Consider the following 22,649-nt stretch of genomic DNA (forward strand, 5'->3'; position numbering starts at 1 on the left):
TTAGGAAGCCATAGCTTGGTGTGGTGTCTGAACCTGGGTCTATGGTTTAGCTCTGTCCAGGCTAACCATGAGTTGTAGACCAATAACAAACCTTAGTAACAGCTTGTGGTGAGACTCTGGAGAGTTTACCTCGAGTCTTGTGTTTGGATGACACACTAAGCCAAGGATAGGGAACACGTGGTATCCAGATGGTAACTCTGTACCTCCCATCATCTCTGACCTTGGCTATGCTGGCTGGGGCTGATGGGATCGTAATCCAACACATCTGGAGGATTACAGGTTCCCCATCCCTGCACTAAGCCAAGCCAGGCTTCGCTGAGCATAGCAAAGATGCAAAACAACTAGAGATGCAAATCAGCTTCTATCTGCTCTCCAGGATATCACACCCCCATGTTAGCATGATGTGTGAAAGGGCCAAAGAGAATAGAAAGTATAAAACAAGTTAAACCACAGACCTTTTGAGAAAGTTGTTAGAAATTTCTTCCTGCCTCTCATTTGTATGAGTTTCAAGTGGATTGAACTGGGCTTTCATTCTCGCCCACAAGTAAGAGCACCTACATGCAGTGAGCAAGATACTGGTGTGTTGAAACAACTAAGTGATGCTGCTAGTGTGGATCCCTGTGTGGCAGTGAAAGCTTCTCTCTCTTTTCAAGAATCATGGGGCAGGGAAAGGGATCAGCAAGTCCTGGAAGTAGCTGCTGCTGGAGACACCCTATTGCTTTCTTCTAGATTCCAAGTCAGGCAGAGGGATACAATAATAAACATATTTCTTTTAAGAGGCTAATGTGTAAATCAACTACAATGGATGCCATTCTCAAAGTTGCAGCCACATATGTGGAGTCAGAAAAAACTTTCTTATTCCCATTTCAGAATTTACAAAAGATCACAGTAGAAGTGATATGCTTACTTGTAGATCAGATGCTTTCCACCTTCATTTGGGTTGCGTTTTCCCCTCCCCCATGTAACTTTTGCAGATAAAACTGCTTCTGTTTGGATGGAGCTGTCTACTGCCATGGAAACAGAACAATCTTCTGCAAAGGACCAATGCTGAGATTGCTCTGCCTATTTTCTGGCAGCATTTCCCACTAAAGTCTCTATGAAGAGCTTCAGTAGCTTCCTGTTATAGCTTGTAAATTGAATGTGTTGCTTCCCTACATAGAAAGGGCTAATGATCAAGTACTATTATTAATTGTTTCTATCTATATAGTAAAAAAGTGGGAATATCACTGTGCAGCCTCCATTCAGGATTCATAGTGCCACATCATATTCCTGGATTTGCACATGAAACCAGTCACTCAAACCAATATTTGCTTCCTGGATCAAATTGTATGATGGATAGTAAGACTCCTCCAAGTCAAGTATGCTTTAAATCAGGAATAGGCAAACTCAGCCCTCCAAATGTTTTGGGACTACAACTCCCATCATCCCTAGCTAACAGAGCCAGTGGTCAGGGATGATGGGAGTTGTAGTCCCAAAACATCTGGAGGGGCGAGTTTGCCTATGCCTGCTTTAAATGCTTCTGGTCTTCTTCCTCGTTACCTTGTAGCTTTGAAGCATAGAAGTTCAATAATCCGGGCTCTCACTTCTGCTGTCTGTTGTTTCTCTTTTCAATCTACAAAGATAAATGACACTCTAAAATAACTAACACAGGGTGACATTGAGCCATAATAAATATAGGGACCAGCCATTCTAGCAGAGTAGACCCAAAGGCACATGAAGCCACTATGCTGTAGTAGATTACATAACTGTTCTTAGGTTATGGAATAATTTGCATATTTCTGACTTAGTGTGCTAATTAAAAAGAAGCCAATAGTTTGTCCCTGTAGCAATTCTAAACCTTTTAACTCCAAGATTCATTTGTAAACCTTGAATAACCAGCCAAATAGCTTTAGTGCAGAAGACATCTGGCTTGGTAGCCCTTTAATGCTTTCATTTAATCCTATTTGGAGTACCTTTAATTTATACCATGAAAAATAAGTATTATATTTTGTCTCCATTGTAAGGTTATGCTACAACTGTCCATATCCTTGTTTCTTTGCGACTGAATGTCATCCTAAGAGACTGAAAAGTCTAAAGCTTATGCAGAATGTCATGCTTTGCAGATTAATTAGAGCACCAGTTCAGGAGCATGTTGCAGGATCTGAATTAGCTTCTGATAAGTTTCCAGCTGGAATTCAAAGTGGTGGTTTTATAGCTTTCTCAGTTGTAAATGACATGGGATTAGTCAGATGGAAAGCCACCTCAATCTTATTTTCCTCTCTGGGTGCAGCTGCAGTAGGGGATGGATTTGCAGTTGATACAAACTGAAGGGGGCTGTTTTGTGTCACAAGGCTTTTTCCTCCTGAAAGAAGATTCATTAGTTTCCTTTTAAGACAACTGCAAATATATGTTAAGACAGGCTTTACAACACAATCACATGTCCCTCCCCCCCTCCCGAGTTGTATAGATTGAAGGCTTTCAGGCCATTCCAAAATGTTATTTTTAAAAGAGTGAAATTGGAGCACTGGCTTGACATTCAAGCACCTTAAATCCTCTTATCCTTAGAACACTACGTGAAATCAGCCATTTAAGCTTCAAGTTTCCAAATCTCAGGTACTTTTTTCTGGTTTCTGAAACACTGTGGGAAGGGGTAGGGATTAATTGAACCCCAGTGCGGGCATGTTTACTGGATTCACATATACCACATGCAGTTGTCTCTAGTGCTCCTATGTAAACATAGTCACAAAACAAAAATAATTCAGTAGCAAAAACCTTTGTATCAGCTTGATTACAGGATTTAATTTGTGTCGAGGAAAATAGCAGGATCTCGGAATTAGATTGAGCTCTAAAGAGTATTAAGGATTCACTTAATAAAGTTTGAAACAGAATAAAATATCGCTGCCTCAGCCAATTAAGTACAGCTATTTAACTCATACTTTACTACAATGGAATCTTCTCCTCACATCACAATGGATATTTGTTGAAAAGTGACTAAGCTGTGCCATGTGATGGGGTCCTTCAGATAGTCCTTATCGCTCTCTGTACCGTTCCACACCCTATGGGTCACAAGGTAAGAAAATTAGCACATGTCTTCACCATTTTCACTGGAATTAAACCAAACATGGATTGGCAGCTGCCATCACCCACTGATTTCTGAGTAGCAAGACCGTCCAATATTGCTGGGAGGAAAGAAAACATCTGAATAGAAAACAGAGTCACAGAATCATAGAATCTTAGGAGTTGGAAGGGACCACGAAAGTCATCTAGTTCAACCCCCTGCAATGCAGGAATCTCAACGAAAGTATCCATGACAGATGGCCATTCAACCTCTGCTTGAAAACCTCCAAGGAAGGACAGTCCACAACCTTGGTTCCATGGTCAAACAGCTCTTACTGTCAGAAAGTTCTTCCTGATGTTTAGTCGGAATCTCATTTCTTGCAACTTGAATCCATTGCTTTGAGCCATACTCCCCAGAGCAGGAGAAAACAGGCTTGCTCCATCTTCTATGTGTCAGCCCTTTAGATATTTGAAGGTGGCTATCATAGCTCCTCTCATCAGTCTCCTCTTTTCCAGCTAAACATACCCAGCTCTCTCAACCGTTTCTTATAAGGCTTGGTTTCCAGACCCTTTATCATCTTGGTTGCTCTCCTCTGCAAAATGCTGGAGGGGCTGCACTTCAATTGGAACACATTTCCACATGTGGTGGGACTGTAAGAAACCAGAGGATTTCTGAAACATAACCTTCTTGGAAATTGAAAAAAAACGTAATTTGTTTATGGACCAAAATGTGGATTTACTGAATGAGGACCTAATAAGATATTTTATCACTGCAGTTGGGGTAATCATAGCCAGGATCTCGAAAGAGTTCTCAGGAGGCACATTAGAGGCATGGTACCACCAAGTGTGGCGTATAGTGTTTAGGAAAATATTTCCCAGATCTCCTGAATTGAATATCCTGCTTTCATTTTAGTTTTAATGGTTTTTAACTGTTATGCTGTTTTAATGAGCTTCCGTATTTTATATTTTAATTATGGATATTTTAATGTAGTTGTATTTTAATTACAGGTAACTGTATTCTTGGTTTTATTCTTGTTATTTTGTTCTTGGATTTTATTTGTTTGTGAACCGCCCTGGTATTTGTTCTTGAAATGAAAGATGGGATAACATAATAAAACAGGCCAACACTTGCATGCAGAGTAAACATCCATAGTTTAATGCTATAGTTTAATATATAACAGTTTAATACTACATAATTAAAAATGAAATTTGGTTAAGAAAAGTCTCTAACATTAAATTGCATATTTCACATAACAAGCTTACCAAGGTTTTTTACTGAATAAAAATAATAAATCTCTTCAGCATCAATATAATCTGTATTTCAAAGGCACAATTTAAAGACATAATATTAGTGGGATGATAAAAAAGTAAGCATTAAGATCAAATAAGCTGTTCTCTACCTTTTTAGTAAAAGCAAACCAACACCCAACCAAAATAATGGCAGATCATAACAATGGAATATATGCAAACCATATACCCGTCAACCAAGGCATTTATTTATTTATTTTAAAGCATTTTTATAACCTCTCTCTCTCTCTCTCTCTTTCTCTCTTTCTTTCTTTCTCTCTCTCTCTCTCTCTCTCTCTCTCTCTCTCTATATATATATATATATATATATATAAAATCTCAAAGTGGTATACAACTGAGTTAAAACATAACAGATGAGATCATATAAAATTACAACCATTTCCAGTAATCACAATAAAACAAATCTTCAGTAGGTGTTGTCATGTGCTGTCAATGTAACAACCACTACCACAATCAGGAAAGCACACGGGTGAAGAAGTAAAATATACAATGAGTTCTAGAAAAAGCTAAGAAATCGATGTGTTTTCAAAACGTCATTTTATAAAAGTACAATGCTTCATTTAGAACTCACTTTTCAGATAAAATTTGCAGTTAACAAGAAATGTAGCTACTGCTATGAGATGCATGCCAGTCTTACCATGGGCAACTTCTAAAATGTCATGAGAGCACATCTGCATATAACTTTCCATGCTATTGAGTTTGTACTTAAGAAAAAACATAGGAAGCACCTGGGAAAACCACTGAAAGAGTTGTTGATACATTTTGTAGTGTGATCTGTCAGAAACTGGTAGGGAATTGCAACAGTATCAGCCTTTCTGGTAATAAGCCTTTAAAAGCACTTCTAAATCTATAGAGACTTACTAGAAGCAGTCTTTGTATAGTGGTTGCATACAATCACTTAAAAAAATTAACTATGTTGATCAAACCTGTAACTTCCTCTCTCATATCTCCTTTTACTCAGTTCCCATTTAACAAAACACACAGTTTCCTTATCTAGGATGTAGTCTTAATAAGAGTTTTCAGAGGCAGGAAAATATTCTGAATTTGTACCAAAACACAGCTTTCATATTAAGAATATTCAGAGTATAAAAGTGTAAAGTTCAAAAGAGATGAACAAACAACATTCTAAAAAATTACTGAAATATCTTCAGGCTAATTTGAGACACTTTCATGCAAGACGTTAACATGTTTCAAATTCTGGTAGTGCTTCCCACCTAGACGTTTACACTAAATACCCCAGGGGTTCCTTAATGTGTTAACAAAATCTTCATCATCCAAAATTCCAATACTTAATCCTTCATAATAGTCCTCAAACTCACAGAATGACACTTCATTAGCATTGCTGCAGGCATCCTCCAGAGTTTCCAGAAATGAAGATCTAATTTCTTCTTCTGTTGCATCACCTGTTAAAATATTGCTTATTATTAAAGACGTTGGCAGGGATGCCAAGAGAACAGAAAAATAGACAAAATCAAAATCCATGTGTCATTGTTATTAAAAGTACGATAAGAATTTAACATAAAGGGATTTCTTAAGTGAAAATTGCAGGAGGCAAACCAAGGCAGGAAAAGGTCAAAGGGAATTTTATCTCAGATTTTTTAGTCTTTCATTATCCCAATCTATAGATATGAATGAGGAAATTAAACAAAGCAATCTTGTTCTATAGTATGGATTTGAACAATTATTAATAAATATACACAGAATAGTGGCTTGGAAGTTACCAGCCATCATTGCTATGTCCATGATATAACCATTTTTCAAACCCATTTTTACACCATATTTTTTCTAAATTAAATAAACCAAGAAAGTAAGAAAGAATCACTACCTTGTTTTCAGTATCACAATGATTATAATCAATACTCATATTCATATTTCAGACAATATTTTCAAGTTCAATTATGACAAATTAAACCTTAGTTGCTGTTAAAAGAACTGGAGCAGGATAGTCCATTTTTTGAGTCAGTTGGTAACTTTATTATCAAAATGTAAGGCAAGCCATTCAAATAAGTTGTGAATTGTTGACAAGAAGATGCTAGCTCCCTTCTTTCCCACATTCCCAAAGTGTGACTAAAATGGGTCAGAAAGCAATGTGCAAGGCATCTACTCCTTTCAATCACTATCAACCAAAAGCAAAAAGCTTTGAGCCCTTCTCCCTGAGTTGTTACATCAGTATTGAGGGGGCTGGGAATTCGATCACAGTTTCTGTATACTTTGTGAGCCTTCTTCATACCTTTTCAGACTATACGATTGACACAGCATTGACCACTCGCCTTGGGATGAATGAGCACATGTTAATTTTTTGTCACGTGTTCAGCAGAGTTCATTACAGCTTATTGTGGTACCAAAAGGTTGTAATGGTATCTGTTCAAAGATATGTACGTGGAAATCTGGTACTTAATCAAAACAAATATTTTTTTCCCCTAATGGACAAACTTAAGGTAAAGGTAAAGGGACCCCTGACCATTAGGTCCAGTTGTAACCGACTCTGGGGTTGCGGTGCTCATCTCGCTTTCTTGGCCGAGGGAGCCGGCGTACAGCTTCCGGGTCATGTGGCCAGCATGACTAAGCTGCTTCTGGCAAACCAGAGCAGCGCACAGAAACACCGTTTACCTTCCCGCCGGAGCAGTACCTATTTATCTACTTGCATTTTGACGTGCTTTCAAACTGCTAGGTTGGCAGGAGCAGGGACCAAGCAACGGAAGCTCACCCCATCGCGGGGATTCGAACCACTGACCTTCTGATCGGCAAGTCCTAGGCTCTGTGGTTTACCCCACAGCGCCACCCACGTCCCAATGGACAAACTTAGGCATCCACAAATAGCCTTTGTGACCAGTCATTAATTGTTGTAACCTCAGTCCCTCCCATCCTGTAGCACATCTTAGAAGTCCTAAGGGAGCACCAGCCTCTTATTCCAGTTAGGCCAAGAGAATGCAGTTGTGGCCAAAAAAAACAACAAAAAAACCAACAGCCATCTTTTGCCATTTACACCAAAACAGGGCACACAATATGAGTGACTCACCCTGCCTTCCCCACAAGTTCAGAGAAGTCAGAATAGACATCGTCCTTTCACTTTGTGTTGTTGGGCTAGTCAGAAGAAGTGGGATAGATAATATGATGTTGATAACAAGACAAATCAACAATTACTTTCTTGTACATTAATTACCTGCTACGACTTGAGGATGTTTTATAGCACAATAACATTTCTTGATATCTGTCATAGGAACACTGCCAGTTTTGTTATAATCCAGCTTCATATAAGCCTGAAACAAAGACAACGGTCAGAAAAGAGCAAGGAAGAGAAACACAGATTATGCTCACATACACCTGGCATCTTGAATGATAAGAATTAATTGGTTGGTTTGACCTTAAAAAGACAGAGTATTCATTTTTTAAAAAAAACAAAAACCCATAAGTAAAGAAATCATCTTAGTTGTGAACCTACACCCCCACGTTGGGTATGGAGAAAGATAAAAAATGGAATAGTAAAGTAAATAGCTGGGTGTGCTTAACTACACACACTTCGCTGGAAGCAAGCATTTTATTTTATTTATTTATTAAAATATTTTTATACCACTTTTAAAAAAATGTATGGAAGTGGCATACAATTTAAAACAGTAACTTTTGTAACTGGTATCAGGAAAGCAGGCTGTTTAATGACTTTTAGGTCAAAATATAAATTGTCTCCAATGTTATTCCTACTCAAAGACTAAGCCCATTGAAATTAATAGACCTGACTAACTTAAGTACATCAGTGTAACTTACTTGGATCCAAGTCAGGTATTTCATGCCCACAAGTCTGTTTAGGGTGAAGGGTTTTGTTTTGTTTTTTAGATTTTTTTTGGTCAACACTGCCAATTCATTAACACTTTTTTCTGCCTGATGCATAAAGCATTTTCTCACTGACTCACTCATTTTCTCACCAACTGACAAATTTTATTCAAATGACCTAGAAAGAAAATTCCTCTCTCCTTCACATCCGTTGCCAAAGAAAAGAAAAAAAGATTGGTACTGTTCAAAACAGTTCTATTTTCACAAAGTGAAATGCCTAACGGATTCAAGGACCATAGGATTAAATACCAGGAATGATACCTTTATTCTAGCATGCAAAACTGACGGGCAGGTGAAAGACTATTTTGCAGTGCATGCCTTTAATTTGTTTTGATATTTGCAGTGCATTATTGTGGCACACGTAACCAATTTCTGGCCTTAAGGAGTCACATTTTGTGGGGTTATGCATGCAAAAAGTGCAAAAGAGAGGAAGAGAGACTGAAAGAGAGCAAAGACAGAGAAACAAATTACAAACTGAAATGCTTGTCAGGGAACTGCCATCAGCTCAGGGGCGAGAGAGGAAAAGCCGGATGGATTACAGAGAGCCCCCAAAGATCATGGGAAGCAGCACCTCCTCAGCGGAGGAGAGTAACCACGCCTCCAGTGGAGAGGAGCTGCAGGGCTCGGGGGAGGCGAGGCGGTGCCAGGACACCTTGCCAGAGCAAAGCGGGGAGGAGAGAGGTCCTCCGTTACCCATGCCCTCCTTGCGCAGTAGGCTTCCACGCAGAGAGGGGAAGCACAGACTGGGCGTCAAGAAACTACTCTGCTGGGGAAGGTTTAAGGACCGCCCACTCTCAGATTCTGCCAGTGAATGAGCAAGCCATGGAAGAGTGGCACTCTGCATGGTGAAGGTTTTTTGGCACCAATAACAAGGCTTTACAGCTGACCAGGGAGGAATTTGCCTGATTGCTCTCAAGTAACCCCCTGATAACATTACAATGCTTATAATAAATATTAAGAAGGGTGGTATAGAAATGCTTTAAGTAAATGAAATCATGATTAGTTTTTTAATAATGACACAATCTGGAAATATTTATCAGAAAACTTATACGGTATTCCTCTTTTACAGATGGTAAGAAACAAATTTTAGTAACTTGTCCAGTCTCAACCCATCCCTGCCCCCAAAAGGAGTACAGAATAAAATCATATGAGTAAAATTTGTATCAACACTTGCAGAATTCTGGTTGTAGTTTCAAAGGTATTGATTTGTTGTTCCAGAAAAGTCAACGGGGCAAGTCAATTATTATAAAGGTAACAAGAACTGTTAAATGACAAACCAGAGGAAGCAAACTTTTCTTCAAAACATATAGTGATTAATGATCTTAAAGTATATATATTGGATAGGTAAAGGTACCCCTGCCCGTACGGGCCAGTCTTGACAGACTCTAGGGTTGTGTGCTCATCTCACTCTATAGGCCGGGAGCCAGCGCTGTCCGCAGACACTTCCAGGTCACGTGGCCAGCGTGACAAGCTGCATCTGGCGAGCCAGCGCAGCACACGGAACGCCGTTTACCTTCCCGCTGGTAGGCGGTCCCAATTTATCTACTTGCACCCGGGGGTGCTTTCGAACTGCTAGGTTGGCAGGCGCTGGGACCGAATGACGGGAGCGCACCCCGCCGCGGGGATTCGAACCGCCGACCATGCGATCGGCAAGTCCTAGGCGCTGAGGTTTTACCCACAGCGCCACCCGTGTCCCTCTAGATAGCATTTAACCATAAAGCAATAAGCAAATCAGTAATTCTTAGTTATCTGTAGATAAACTTGTTGTTGTTTAGTCGTTTAGTCGTGTCCGATTCTTTGTGACTCCATGGACCAGAGCACGCCAGGCACTCCTGTCTTCCACTGCCTCCCGGAGTTTCTGCAAATTCATGTTGGTAGTTTCAAGAACACTGTCCAACCATCTCATCCTCTGTTTTCCCCTTCTCCTTGTGCCCTCAATCTTTCCCAACATCAGGGTCTTTTCCAGGGAGTCCTCTCTTCTCATGAGGTGGCCAAAGTACTAGAGCCTCAGCTTCAGGATCTATCCTTCCAGTGAGCACTCAGGGCTGATTTCCTTCAGGATGGATAGGTTTGATCTTCTTGCAGTCCATGGGACTCTCAAGAGTCTCCTCCAGCACTACAATTCAAAAGCATCAATTCTTCGGCGATCAGCCTTCTTTATGGTCCAGCTCTCACTTCCATACATAACTACTGGGAAAACCATAGCTTTAACTATACAGACCTTTGTCGCAAGGTGATGTCTCGGCTTTTTAGCTGTCTAGGTTTTTCATTGCTTTTCTCCCAAGAAGCAGGCGTCTTTTAATTTCGTGGCTGCTGTCATCAACTGCAATGATCATGGAGCCCAAGAAGGTAAAATCTCTCACTACTTCCATTTCTTCCCCTTCTATTTGCCAGGATGTAATGGGACCAGTGGCCATGATCTTAGTTTTTTTGATGTTGAGCTTCAGACCATATTTTGCACTCTTCTCTTTCACTGTCATTAAGAGGTTCTTTAATTCCTCCTCACTTTCTGCCATCAAAGTTGTGTCATCTGCATATCTGAGGTTGTTGATATTTCTTCCAGCAATCTTAATTCTGGCTTGGGATTCATCCAGTCCAGCCTTTCGTATGATGTATTCTGCATATAAGTTAAATTAGCAGGGAGACAATATACAGCCTTGTCGTACCCTATTCCCAATTTTGAACCAATCAGTTGTTCCATATCCAGTTCTAACTGTTGCTTCTTGTCCCACATAGAGATTTCTCAGAAGACAGATAAGGTGGTCAGGCATTCCCATTTCTTTAAGAACCCCCCATAGTCTGCTGTGATCCACACAGATATGTAGATAAACTACATATATGTATATATTTAAAACCCACTTACTTTTCTCACAAATGCTTTCCTATATTCATTCATTTCACCAAGGATGGCACGAGTAAACTCAGCATAATCAACTTCATCATTTCTGTTGTCATTAAGCATTAACCACAAAGATTCAAACTCCTAAAATTAAAGAATTTTGTGTCAAATAAGTTGCAATTCAGCACATAGCCTAACACTAACACATAACGCAACAATGGCAGAGGCCAAGTTTTTATTTATTAAACTTCTATCCTACTCCTCATCCCAAAGAAGTACAGGGCAGCAAACAGGTGACAAAACAATAAAAAATATATTTAAAACAATTTCAATATAGATGCAGACTTCAAGATTAAGTGTTTTAATTTTAACATGGCACAGTAGAAGCAAATTGTATTTTCCAAGTAAACCAGATGTAAGGTGCAGACTATTTGTCCTAGGTTATAATGGAAGATATATTTTCACCTTAACATGCATGGTGAAAAAGCCCTTTTGGCTGCAATTTTGTTAACCTAATGGTATTTAAATTAAAATCTGACCCCAAGTTTGCCATGAGAGCAAGCTAACATAATCTCATGTCAGGAAATAGTAAATGGTATTTTAGGAAGAGATCTCACAACTATTGCCTATGACATCCCTAGGAAATGTCTTTCTCAAGTGACAGCCACTTTCCTAAAAAAAAATAGGTCTTTGATTAAGTACCACAACCTCTAGATAATGATAATATTAATTTCTAAATCACATCTGCTTTCAGCCAGTATCTCCACCATGGAAGGTATACATCAGAATACTATTTTCCCATTGTCTGGTCTAGTCCAAATTTACAAGTGGCAACTAATGACCTACAGCAATGTTCCAGTTATCAGTGACCTGGAGAAATGTAGTTTCCCCACGGTGCTTATGTCTTTCTTAGTACAGCTATCAGGCCCTTGGAAACTAAAATGTTCAAAGTTCCTGGCACCAGAAATTCTGAGATATGTGTTTTCCTTGGAATCTGGCATCCACATTAATGGTGTCAAGCATATTAATGATGTCCAGGCAACAGCACTTGGGGTGGGAGAGAGAAGAGACCAACCAGTCTCTCTGTCACCTTAGAAGCCTCTACAGTAGCAATGAGGGAAGTGGGTGGGAGGGAGATTGTCTCTGACTTGTCTTGAGCTAGATAAACTATGAGGTTTGGAATAGATTACTACTGACAACCAGCCTGACCTCTCATACTTGCTTGAAACAAGAATTCCACAAGAACTCTGCCTCCCAGAAGTAAAATTTGAAAAGGAGGGTGTGTATGTCAGCATAAAAATCGAAGTCCATGTTCCATAAAAATATGTTAAATGTTGATTCCAAGCAACTTATTTTATACAGAGCTAGAGAAGGCAAGCTTTTATATTTTCCTTTTGCTTTCTAAGTTACCTGTTCTGCTGATGCCAACTCCATGTTCTCTAAATAAAAATACATTTAACTGTTCTAGACTGGTACAGGGAAGCTGCTTTCTACCCTGGGAAAGAAACAATCCATAGAGGGTTGGTGGCAGCAATTTACCTCTGAGATATACCCAGCGTAGTTTTTTAGATGGAACATACTAGGCTGTTTGCAGATGGGGATCAGTAGATTCCCTCAGAAGAGTGGGTTCATGACAGCATACCTTTTCAGAAATGTCTAAATGAAACACTTTCAGTGCTTGTTTGAAGTCTGCTTTTGTAAGAATTCCATGTTGTTTCTTTTCTAGCTCCCGGAAGTACTTTCCTAATCTTGTAATTGTACGAACTCCTCTTTTACTTAGTTTTTCTCTTAGCCTGTCTGGAAAAAAAAGGTAAAAGCAGGGAACATTTTAATATTGTCTATTCTGACTTATAATTCTTTTCCAAGGTCTTAGGCAGAGGACTTTGAAAGTCCTGCTACATGAGATATTTTTCCCGTATTTAACCCCAGACCTTGCGCATGCAAAAATATTTTCTTCCACTGTGCTAAGAGATAACCTTAAATAAACAAATAAATGGATACATAACGGTTTTGCTTTGCATCAGTAAATAACTATATTTCTTAGTAACAACCTAAAGTCCATTTCTTCTGGACATGTAATAATGTTAATAAACTATTAACATTATTACATCTCGCAGAATAAAAGGACTTTAGGTTGTAACTAAGAATTATAGTTATTCACTGACACAAATGGAATAAAATGGAATATCACCAGAAACATTTTTTTAAAAATCCAAGAACATGGAGAACATTATGAAATGAAAGTTACATAAGTTAATGTCGTTATGTTATGTTATAAAAACTGTTTGAATTGTAAATAGTTTGCTGAATGTGATGGTCAATTTACTTCTAACAGAGGCCTGGCAGATATAATGTATACAAAACCAATGGACAGCTATGTTTGTATAGTTACTAAAGAGGTGATTGTGTCTTGTGAAATTTTCCACTATGTCTGCTAGCACCAGAAACTGTTACATTTACATGGGTCAACAGAATCAAAAAGGCCAAGCTGTAACAGACCATTTAATGGACGTTCCATTTGAACTCACTGGTCCTTAATTAAAGGCCAATGGCATGTCAGAGAGACCCTTTTGATTGGTTAAAGGAGTCTGACAGGAAAGAATAAAAGGGCAGACACAGCACTACTGTGGAAGAGTCTGGAATCAGAGTCTGAGAGAAGACAAAAAAGAGAGTATGAAAAGAATGGGAGCTGAAGAAGCCCCTGCTGTCAAGAGGAAGCAGCTGGAGGCGTGAGAGGTCCTAGTGGCAGCATGTAGTTGTCCAGGGAGAAGCAGCCAGGACACCATGGCTGAAATTCTTAGAAAGTCTGCAGAGAAAGAAAGAGTAAAACAGCAGTGCTCTAAAATAACAGTACCCAGATTTGTCAGCTGTTGACAAGTGTCCATGTTGGATACACTGGGTTTCCACAGCTTCACTTGTATATAAACACAGAGGTTTAGCTATCAACGCCTTTAAAAACTGAATGCCACCCATTCAGTCAGAATGCTTTCAAAATCTTCTAAGAGCATGTACTGTAAGGTTAGGCATGAGAAGGGACAGCACTACTAGATGAACTTTAAACTAAGATTGTTGGTTTATTCAAGGGATGCTATTTACAGAAAGAGATACACTGGGGTCTTAAAGGCATTTGTTAACAGTTCTGTTAACAGTTTCTGAAGACTCAAGAGAGGCTGTTGTTGACAACAACCTCCAAGTGCCTTTCACTGGAGATAAAATTCCTTAAGATTCCACCCCAATCAAATACGCACACAACCCAGGCCAGGTATTGGGAACAATCTACATCTACAACCAAAAGTTCCTCTGGTTGTACAGTCAACTAGCAATTTATGCACATTTAACTTGTGCAAATTCATCTTTATGTGCTTGGCTGAAAAAAAATTAAAGGGTATGGACATCTGGGTGGAGAAAAACGTTGGCAATCGTACCCACCATTGCACTCACCTTGGGAGAGCGTTTGGCAGTGTAGAGAGAGAGTGTTTTGGCTAAACATGATTTTGGCTTTATGCACCAACCCCAGAATATAATCCCAGCACAAATTGTATTTCTAGCTGCTTGGACAGTTTGGCTAACTTTACAAATTCACCTGTGCAACCTTCCTTTGGTAAAATCTATATACAGGACAGCGTCTTAGAACAACTCAGCACCTGGCTTACTACTGCTGATCCTTATTGGATAAGCATAACAACACACTTGAGTATTACATTATGGGCCTCAGTTTCCCCTCTTTATTGTCTGGTCTTATACCTCACACTGCCCTCATCAAATCACTATCGCCCCACTCCTCAACTGTCAAAACCTAGTTAACACCCATATGAATGGAACCTCAATCATTCTGCTGTCACCTAGATCAATCAGACTGGATTTACCTGATCCTGGCCCCACTTAATAAAATCTTAGAAGCAATAGGTCTCTTATCTCCTCTGCCAGAATCTGTCACCAAGATCTACTGTTACACAGGCTTACAACATCGTAACAGTACAAAGCCTCAAATCGGCTACAAACTATTTTCATTTCAAAACATGAACATAAACAAACATATATACAGCTTTTCTCCACAGTGCTCAGGACACAGTGATTCCTGACCAGGTTGAATCCTTTATAAAGCCCTTGAGTTAACTGAGGAAAAGAACCTTGACCAAAGAGAAGACTTCAGGCGAAGTCCTCTGTAAAGCCTGAGTTAGCTAGAGAGAAAGGAAGATAAGGGTAATTGGCTACTGGCTTAGAATACAGAAGAGAACCAGAACAAGAAAAGAGATACCTCTTTAAAGCTAATATCTTTTAAATCTAGCATCTGACCTACAAATAATGCGGTTATATAATACTATAAACAAGTTTTAATAAGTAATTGCTTGACTTTTAAAATTAAGTCTCCGGCCTTTTCATCCCATGACTAAATCCAGTATTGTGTGTTATATGAATAGGAACTTTTTTATAATTTAATGGTGGCAGACAGTGCTTCCCCCCCCCCAGGGGTACTCAAGGGTACGCGGTACCGGCACCTCTTTTGTTGCTGTTGTTAAAAAGTGTGGCACTTACTATTACAACTTCATGGCGAGTACCGGCATGTTTTCCTAGAAAAAAATCACTGGTGGCAGCATAAATAAAAGGGATAAGATAAGCAGGTACATTCAGTTTATATGTAAAACCAGAAGTGATTCTAGCTGGCATTCTGCTCTTAATTGCTGTTTCCACTTTGGTTGGGTGGGGTAGTATGTATCCTTTTTATGTTATTGCAGGATGAGCACTTTAAGTCAATAACTTTTTGATATATTTTAATTTGGAATTATATGCTTTTTGAAAGAAATTGTAAGTTGCTATGAGACACGTTTTTTGTAGCAAGCAGCAAATAAATATTAATAATCAGGGCTTTTTCTGTGAAAGCACTCACTGGTACAAAGTACCAGACCTTCTTTTTTAATGGAAAACATAATAATAGTAATAGTAATAATAATAATAATAATAATAATAATAATAGTAATAGTAATAAAGGTGGGATTTTATGCCTAGATATGTTAATATAGTTAAAAAGCAAAAACCATCCTTCCATGAAGGCACATGGTATGGGATATACAAACCTTGAACATTCCGTAAAATAATATTGTCTTCACCTTCTTGTTTGATAGCATGTTCCTCATTTTCCACATTAAAATTCCTATAATATATTAATTCATTAGAACCACGCTACACATAACAGAAGTTAACTTTCATAGATCTACTCAAATTATCACCTACAGGTATGCTAGGAAAAGGCAGTTATTTGTAATTTATAAAATGCTTTATAGTAACTGATCAAAATTCAGTATTTCTTGAAACCAATTTATTTAAATGCCACAAAGCACCCTTTCTTAGGTTGGCAAACCAGCCAAAGCTAGTATAAGTGCTCTTAAGTTACCTACACAACCTGGTCAACCAGAGCTTGATTCTTCAGAGGGAGTTCAACCCAATTCAAAATAAGTTGCATATTTCCACCCAGTTTAGAAGATTATCCAGCCACCACCCATCTTGTCATTTTAGCATCTTTACAATCCTTGCTTCTAATTACTACCTCTCTTCTAATTTGTCTTGCTAAAGAGTTCTTTCCCTCACTCACCTCCCAAAAATCCCACTATGATTTTACTGATGATCTCTAAACCTTAGGCCTGCTATGCTATCAGGGAAGTGCTAGAAGTACAGATCAAGGATTACAGGAATGCAAGTGGCATTTGTGGCAGCAGAAACCCTGGGTGGATCTACATTTGTGGTTTATAACATTAATAATGTGTTATTAAAATGTGACACCAGAGGGCACTGCAGAGCAACGAGCCACCAGCCATAGGGAAACAGTATGTTAAAGGTAAGGTGACGTTTTATAACAATGTATCTAATATTGTTACAATAACGTTTAAAAGATCAATGTAGATCCAGCCCCTAATAGTTTCTCCGTTCTTGTTCTGCTCCCTACTTCAGGGTTCCCTTTATCTTCAACAGAATAACTGCTGATTAATTCCCACCTTTTGAGGATATAACGCATTGCTTTTTTTTTTTTACAGAAAGTGTTTTGTTTTATAAAATGGATATGCTACAGCTGCAGTTTGAAGAGAAATTTGTGCTGTTTCTTTTCTCTTGCAGGGTCCAAGCAGCTAAAGGAGGGAAATGGCCTGAGGAGAAAGTATTAAGGAGCCCCTCACCACCCACAACACCAGATTCCCCCTTCAGATAAAATTTCACAGTTGCATTTTCTGAAAGAAAACATAATAATGTATTCATGTAATATTATAGTGTTGCCTGTATGTTTCCTCCATTTATCTGGAGCTTCATAAAGGGAAGGATTATGACCCTCCCACTTCCCCATCTTAGTAATTTCAGCTTCACAGTATCTGTCTAATCAGATACAACACTTATGCCCATCGAGATCCAGCAAAAACCCCAAATCTCCCAAGTCAACATAAACCTTTATTTGTGAACATATTTTCAAGACAAGAAATAAAATCTGACCCGTTAGACTAAAGTCACTTACTTTAGAAAAGCTCTAGCAGTTTCATCAATATTTGTGACACGGATTGTAAATACTGGTTTCTGTTTCATACTTTCTGGAAGGGCAGGGTGTTGCACACTCAAAAAAGTTAGGTCTGCTCCCTGTCAGCAATAAAAGTGATTTACAATATTCCATATAATATAACTCACTCATCACTACTATCTTCATAAAAATGAACAATTTCACATATGTTTGTCTTATGCAAGCACAGACACCAGTATTTTCTTCTTTCTTCTAAGCAGTTTATCTAATGTTCTCTAGCAATACTAGCAACAATAGCTACTATTCAGTTAGAACTCTCAATCCTCAGCTGTCCTTGCTCATTCTGCCAACCAGCCACGCACAAGCTCCATTCCACCCAAATACCTTGTCTATTCCCACAATGCCCCAAGTGCCTGCAGTAAGTTAGCTCTATTTCCTAACAATGCCCTCATTTAGTAACATGATTTTATCTGCTCCCTGCCTTTGTTGATTGCTCCCATTGTCATAGAACCTCTCTACTTGCATAGCCTGGAAAAGTTCTAGTCACTAGAACAATTACAAGTACAGTGACATGAACAAATGCATTCAAAGTGGTGCACTCAATTAAAGACATGTCTAGTTATGGGAATTGGACGGGGGAAGAGAAAAGCAGTATTTAGTGATTCATAGCAATATGAATTAAGAGTGTTCACCTGTTCAAGGTGATGCGCCCCCCCATGATGTGACATCTTTAACAATGACTAGTTACGAAGAATCTATCTAAACTTAAGAGCTTCAATTGTTTATTTCCAAAATATAATACTACAGAAGTCTCTTTCAATACATGTACTGAGGAACAGAGGAGCAGCTAACAAAACTATCCTGACTGCTGTGATAGCCCAATGACCACGGAAGAAATACAGAGGAGCTTGCAATACCCTTTTATCCAGCTAGAAACTTGTTACTAGAGACTCAATTGTGGCAGAATCAAAGACTGCTCCAAATAATTTGGGTCACAGATTCTCAAAAGCCCAAGTTTGCTTTATCCCTCTGTTCACAGAATAATTGCAAAAGCCTCACAATAGGAGTATTCTCTTTGTTTTAACTGCCCGGTATAATTTGGCACCTCTTCAAATTAATTTACACATTTAGTTCACACCCAAGGTTCTGGACCATCTAATAAAAAGTGAACACAATTCTTCTGTCACCTATTATTCAGCAATTAGTTGTTTTCCTTGAATGCTAAAAAGAATAGCAATATCTAAAACAATACACCTAAAAATGACAGCTGTGGTGTCTTAAAATTTTGCAATAAATCCTTTTAGATTCTAATAAATTATGATCAATTTGCAAAAAGCATGCCATTGCATTTTGTAGTTAGTCAATAAAAGGAAATGCCCATTAAGAAACAAAGCTGTTGTAATTTGATTATAAATGTTAGCAATTAATAACCCCTTCCTGACTGCTACTGAGTGCCCTCTTGTGGGAAAAGTAAGACATGCAGTCTTATTCCACTAATACAGTACTATTTACAATTGATATACTGTATTCAACAGAATAATTCATAAAACCAAGATTTAGGCACAGAATGCAAATCCACTGACATGTGACAGGTGGAGGGTCACACTCCCAAGTCCGCACTCTGGAAAGTGCCTACACAAATGTCTTTGTTAAAACTATCCTTATTATTAATGAGGGAAGGAATAGCTTTACCTTTCTTGTACGATGAACAGACACTGCACCACTTTCCCCCAGTTGAGTCCCTTATGGTAGTGTGGTGTTCCTGAGAAGGGACACTCCTACTTTGCTCCAGACTGCCGTGGATAACCAGTCCTGTTCCCCAACACTGCTTCGTTCTGTCTCTACCCCCACAGCTGCTTTCAGCACTTGATCATTCTCCCCTCACCAGATGCTCACAACACTTTTTCCTTCCTCACTAGCCCTCCATTCCTTCTCTTCCTCTCCCTAGTCTAACAGTTCAAACAGCTACTTTCCCAATATTCTGATTCCTTTAGCAGCAGTTGCCAAGCTGGCCCAGGCTGCTGCAGCATCCCCCATTTCTCACATTAGTACTCATCCCTGTTTTTCCTAGGCAACTGGCCTTATGAAATATATTAAAACCAAAATAGGAACATTAAACTAACATCTCATCACAAAACTACACAAATATGCATATATCATCTGCCACATTACATACCCTCCAGTTTTCTTTAGTCAATCTTCAGGTGCTTCTCCTGATTAAGTAGATTTTTACCGCTTACTTATGCTTTTGCACTGAGGTGTTATGGAAGCCCCACCTCCACCCATGAATTCAACAACAGACTTCAGATTATTCAGTTTGCAAATGTGTCTCCTTTCCATAATACTCCCAGATTAACATTCTTCAAACCAACTTTGTAGTGACACAGCTTTGTTTCAACTTAGAGAAATTTACTGTGCTTGTGGAACCAATATTTTATCCAACCAACTTTGGATAAAATTCAATTCATAGGACTGCTGAGCAGTCTTCATCCCTGCTTGCCAACTTGTGCCGCTATCTTCCAACCTCTGAGCCCAATCTTGCAAAACTTCCTGTGGTACACATTCAGTCTTTCTCCAACCTGTCAAAACACCTCCCTGCAAATTTGGCAGCTCCCATTGTGCCCACTAAATAACACACACACCCCTGATGCCGCCCCAATTTTGAGATGTTGTTCCTGGCTCATTTTTCCTTGGCCACAGAAATCAAGATAACTTAATTTGTCTAGTTTAGTACTGAGGAACTAGAGTAAAATATTATACCAAGATCAAATCACCACACCTAACAAATGCAGATCCACAAGCCCTTAGGTAAGCATTGTCACAGAGGTTCACCATACTTACAACATAGACATCACTTAGACAGTATTGCTTTCCTTTTCTCTGTCCACGCTGATGAGTATAAACTCCCTTCTGAATGAAAGGTAGAGCATTTGTTCTGTGCAAAATTAAAAAGCAAAACCAAACCTTTAAGTTCATTTCCTGAGCAGTAATGATTTGATAAAATTCTGAAGTTATTCCTTGTTCTACGTACCTATTTTTACCAAATTGCCGATATTCGTATACAGTTAGAGATTTGTCATATGCAAAGAAAAATCCAATCAGTTCTCGACAAGCATCGCGACCATTTCTATAATGGTAACAGAAGCTATCGTAAGTTTTTTTAAAAAATAGTGGAAACCCTATCAACCAAACAGACAAGAACTTGGCACGTTAGGTACATCAACATCTACCATAAGAATAATTTTCTAGATACAAAGTAAATGAACAAATGAATTACTTCCTATGCTTGCAGGCAAATCCCTACCTCTTACCTCCTCTAAGCAAATGAAAGAGTTTTGTCAACAATTTGGGGCTACATTCACAAAACTCTTATTTATGAATGGAGCTTTTCAATCCATTAAAATGTGCATACAGCAGCCCCCTGTTTTGTTCATGCAATGTTAGACTAAGACCACAGTACACAGGTTGTGCAATATTTCACACGTAGCTTTTTTAGTTTATTATCCTGTCCTTCCTTCGAACTGCAGCTCAGGGTGGTTAACAACCAACAGATAAACAATCATACAAAGTAACACATAAGTCATCAGCAACAATTCAACAGTGAATAACCTCAATAAAAGAGCATCTAAAGATAATTACCCCATTACGCCAACACCAGGGCAGTGTGATATATATATAGCCTCCTTGCAAAAAATAGTATTCTGTGCCTCCTCTCCTCTATCTACCACTGCCCAGATGCATATTGTCTCAAGTAAACAATTGAAACCTTACAAAGCACAATACTTAATATGTCAAACAATAATTTTTAACCAATCAGTAATGGTCTAGCTAGCTAGCTGGATCCTCAGACAATAACAAAGCAGTAAAATAAAAACTAATAAAAACCACAAAAGACAGTATCATACCTGACCCTCTTCTCTTTCCTTCAATAGCAGCAGCAGTTTGATTTTACACAGAGAGAGCGTGCAAAGGAGCTAAACTATCACCATTTCCACAGTGGCTTATGGTGACTCCAATCTTACCCACTGTATCTCAGTGATCAGATAATCTTCCAGTGACACCAAGGGCTGCCCTTCCTTCCAACCCTCCCAGCTCTTATACAGAAGGATTCCTCACCTAGTCTGCCACCCTGGGTTGCCTTTCTTCCAAGACTTCCTCAGGGAAAAACATGCAATGTTATTTCATTATCTTATTAGAAACTATTGGAGTAAGATACAGACATGAAAGGAGCATCCTCAGTTAAAACATACTTGCATTACAAAATACTTAAAAAGTTTTAGACATACCTTGACAGTATTCTACCATCAAAGCGTAATTTGTTGGAAAGCACATTTTCAGTTAATGCTGACCTTGTCCTTATTCTGTAAAAATAATTCACAGTATTAGTTAAGATCTACACAAGCAAAATTAAACATTCCTCATGCAAGCTACTTTTGAACCTAAAAACGCTCATGAATTGCGAGGAGAACAAATCATGAAAGCAGTGGGCAAAGTCAACGTGTGAATTCCAATTGCTAACAAACCAACAACAAATACAACAGGAAATATGTTCTCACTATTTATGCTATCAGCCACATTCCTTTTTCACAGCTCTCTAGTGGAGATCAACACTGTGAAGAAATTCCTTAATGATCTAAACTGCCCACTTCAGTTCAGCGTTACAATGATGTAGGTAACACTATTTATTTATCAAAATATTTATATCCCATTGTTCTGCAAAACACTTGAGGCAGCTTACAATTACGTAAATGGAAACTATGTAATAAATAAAAAAATCAATTGTAACATTGATTGATGTTCAACCAAGTCATACACAGGGTAGGCCCAATGAGTAGAGAGTGGAGCTGCACCGCTGGCCCTGGCATCAGGCACACAGCTGGGTCACCCCAGGTGTTCAAGAGTTGGCATGGATGTCTCCACTAAAAAGGCCTAGGGATGAATAGCTGCTGCTTGTGCACAGGCTTCCATGCATTAGGCTTCCACATGGTTAGTAATCCCTATGTGTGAGCACACATACAGACTTCTTAAGTGCAGATAGGGCCCACAGTCACTGGCAGAGGAAGGGGGGTGCGGTGGGTACGGTCCGTCCCAGGTGTCATCCCTGAGGGGGGTGACATCGCCACGCTGCCGCCCCCCGGGACA

The 22,649-nt window shown here is 39.0% G+C and overlaps 1 protein-coding gene across 2 annotated transcripts in view; it reads right to left on the reverse strand.

Moving 5' to 3' along the window:
* Positions 1-4,617: 4,617 nt before the first annotated feature.
* Positions 4,618-22,649, reverse strand: part of CAPS2 (calcyphosine 2) — a 29,435-nt gene continuing 11,403 nt past the window's right edge. For both annotated transcript variants that reach the window (XM_053406658.1, XM_053406657.1), the window contains exons 11-19: positions 21,794-21,868; positions 20,539-20,634; positions 20,349-20,442; positions 17,508-17,626; positions 16,087-16,163; positions 12,654-12,808; positions 11,036-11,155; positions 7,508-7,604; positions 4,618-5,747 (exon numbers count right to left, since the gene is read on the reverse strand). In XM_053406658.1, the coding sequence (XP_053262633.1) occupies positions 5,572-5,747; positions 7,508-7,604; positions 11,036-11,155; positions 12,654-12,808; positions 16,087-16,163; positions 17,508-17,626; positions 20,349-20,442; positions 20,539-20,634; positions 21,794-21,868 (1,009 nt within the window). In that variant the 3' untranslated portion in view covers positions 4,618-5,571. The remainder of the gene's footprint in view (positions 5,748-7,507; positions 7,605-11,035; positions 11,156-12,653; positions 12,809-16,086; positions 16,164-17,507; positions 17,627-20,348; positions 20,443-20,538; positions 20,635-21,793; positions 21,869-22,649) is intronic.

The sequence above is a fragment of the Podarcis raffonei genome, chromosome 10 (genome assembly GCF_027172205.1).
Source record: "Podarcis raffonei isolate rPodRaf1 chromosome 10, rPodRaf1.pri, whole genome shotgun sequence".
NCBI classification, from domain to species: Eukaryota; Metazoa; Chordata; class Lepidosauria; order Squamata; family Lacertidae; genus Podarcis; species Podarcis raffonei.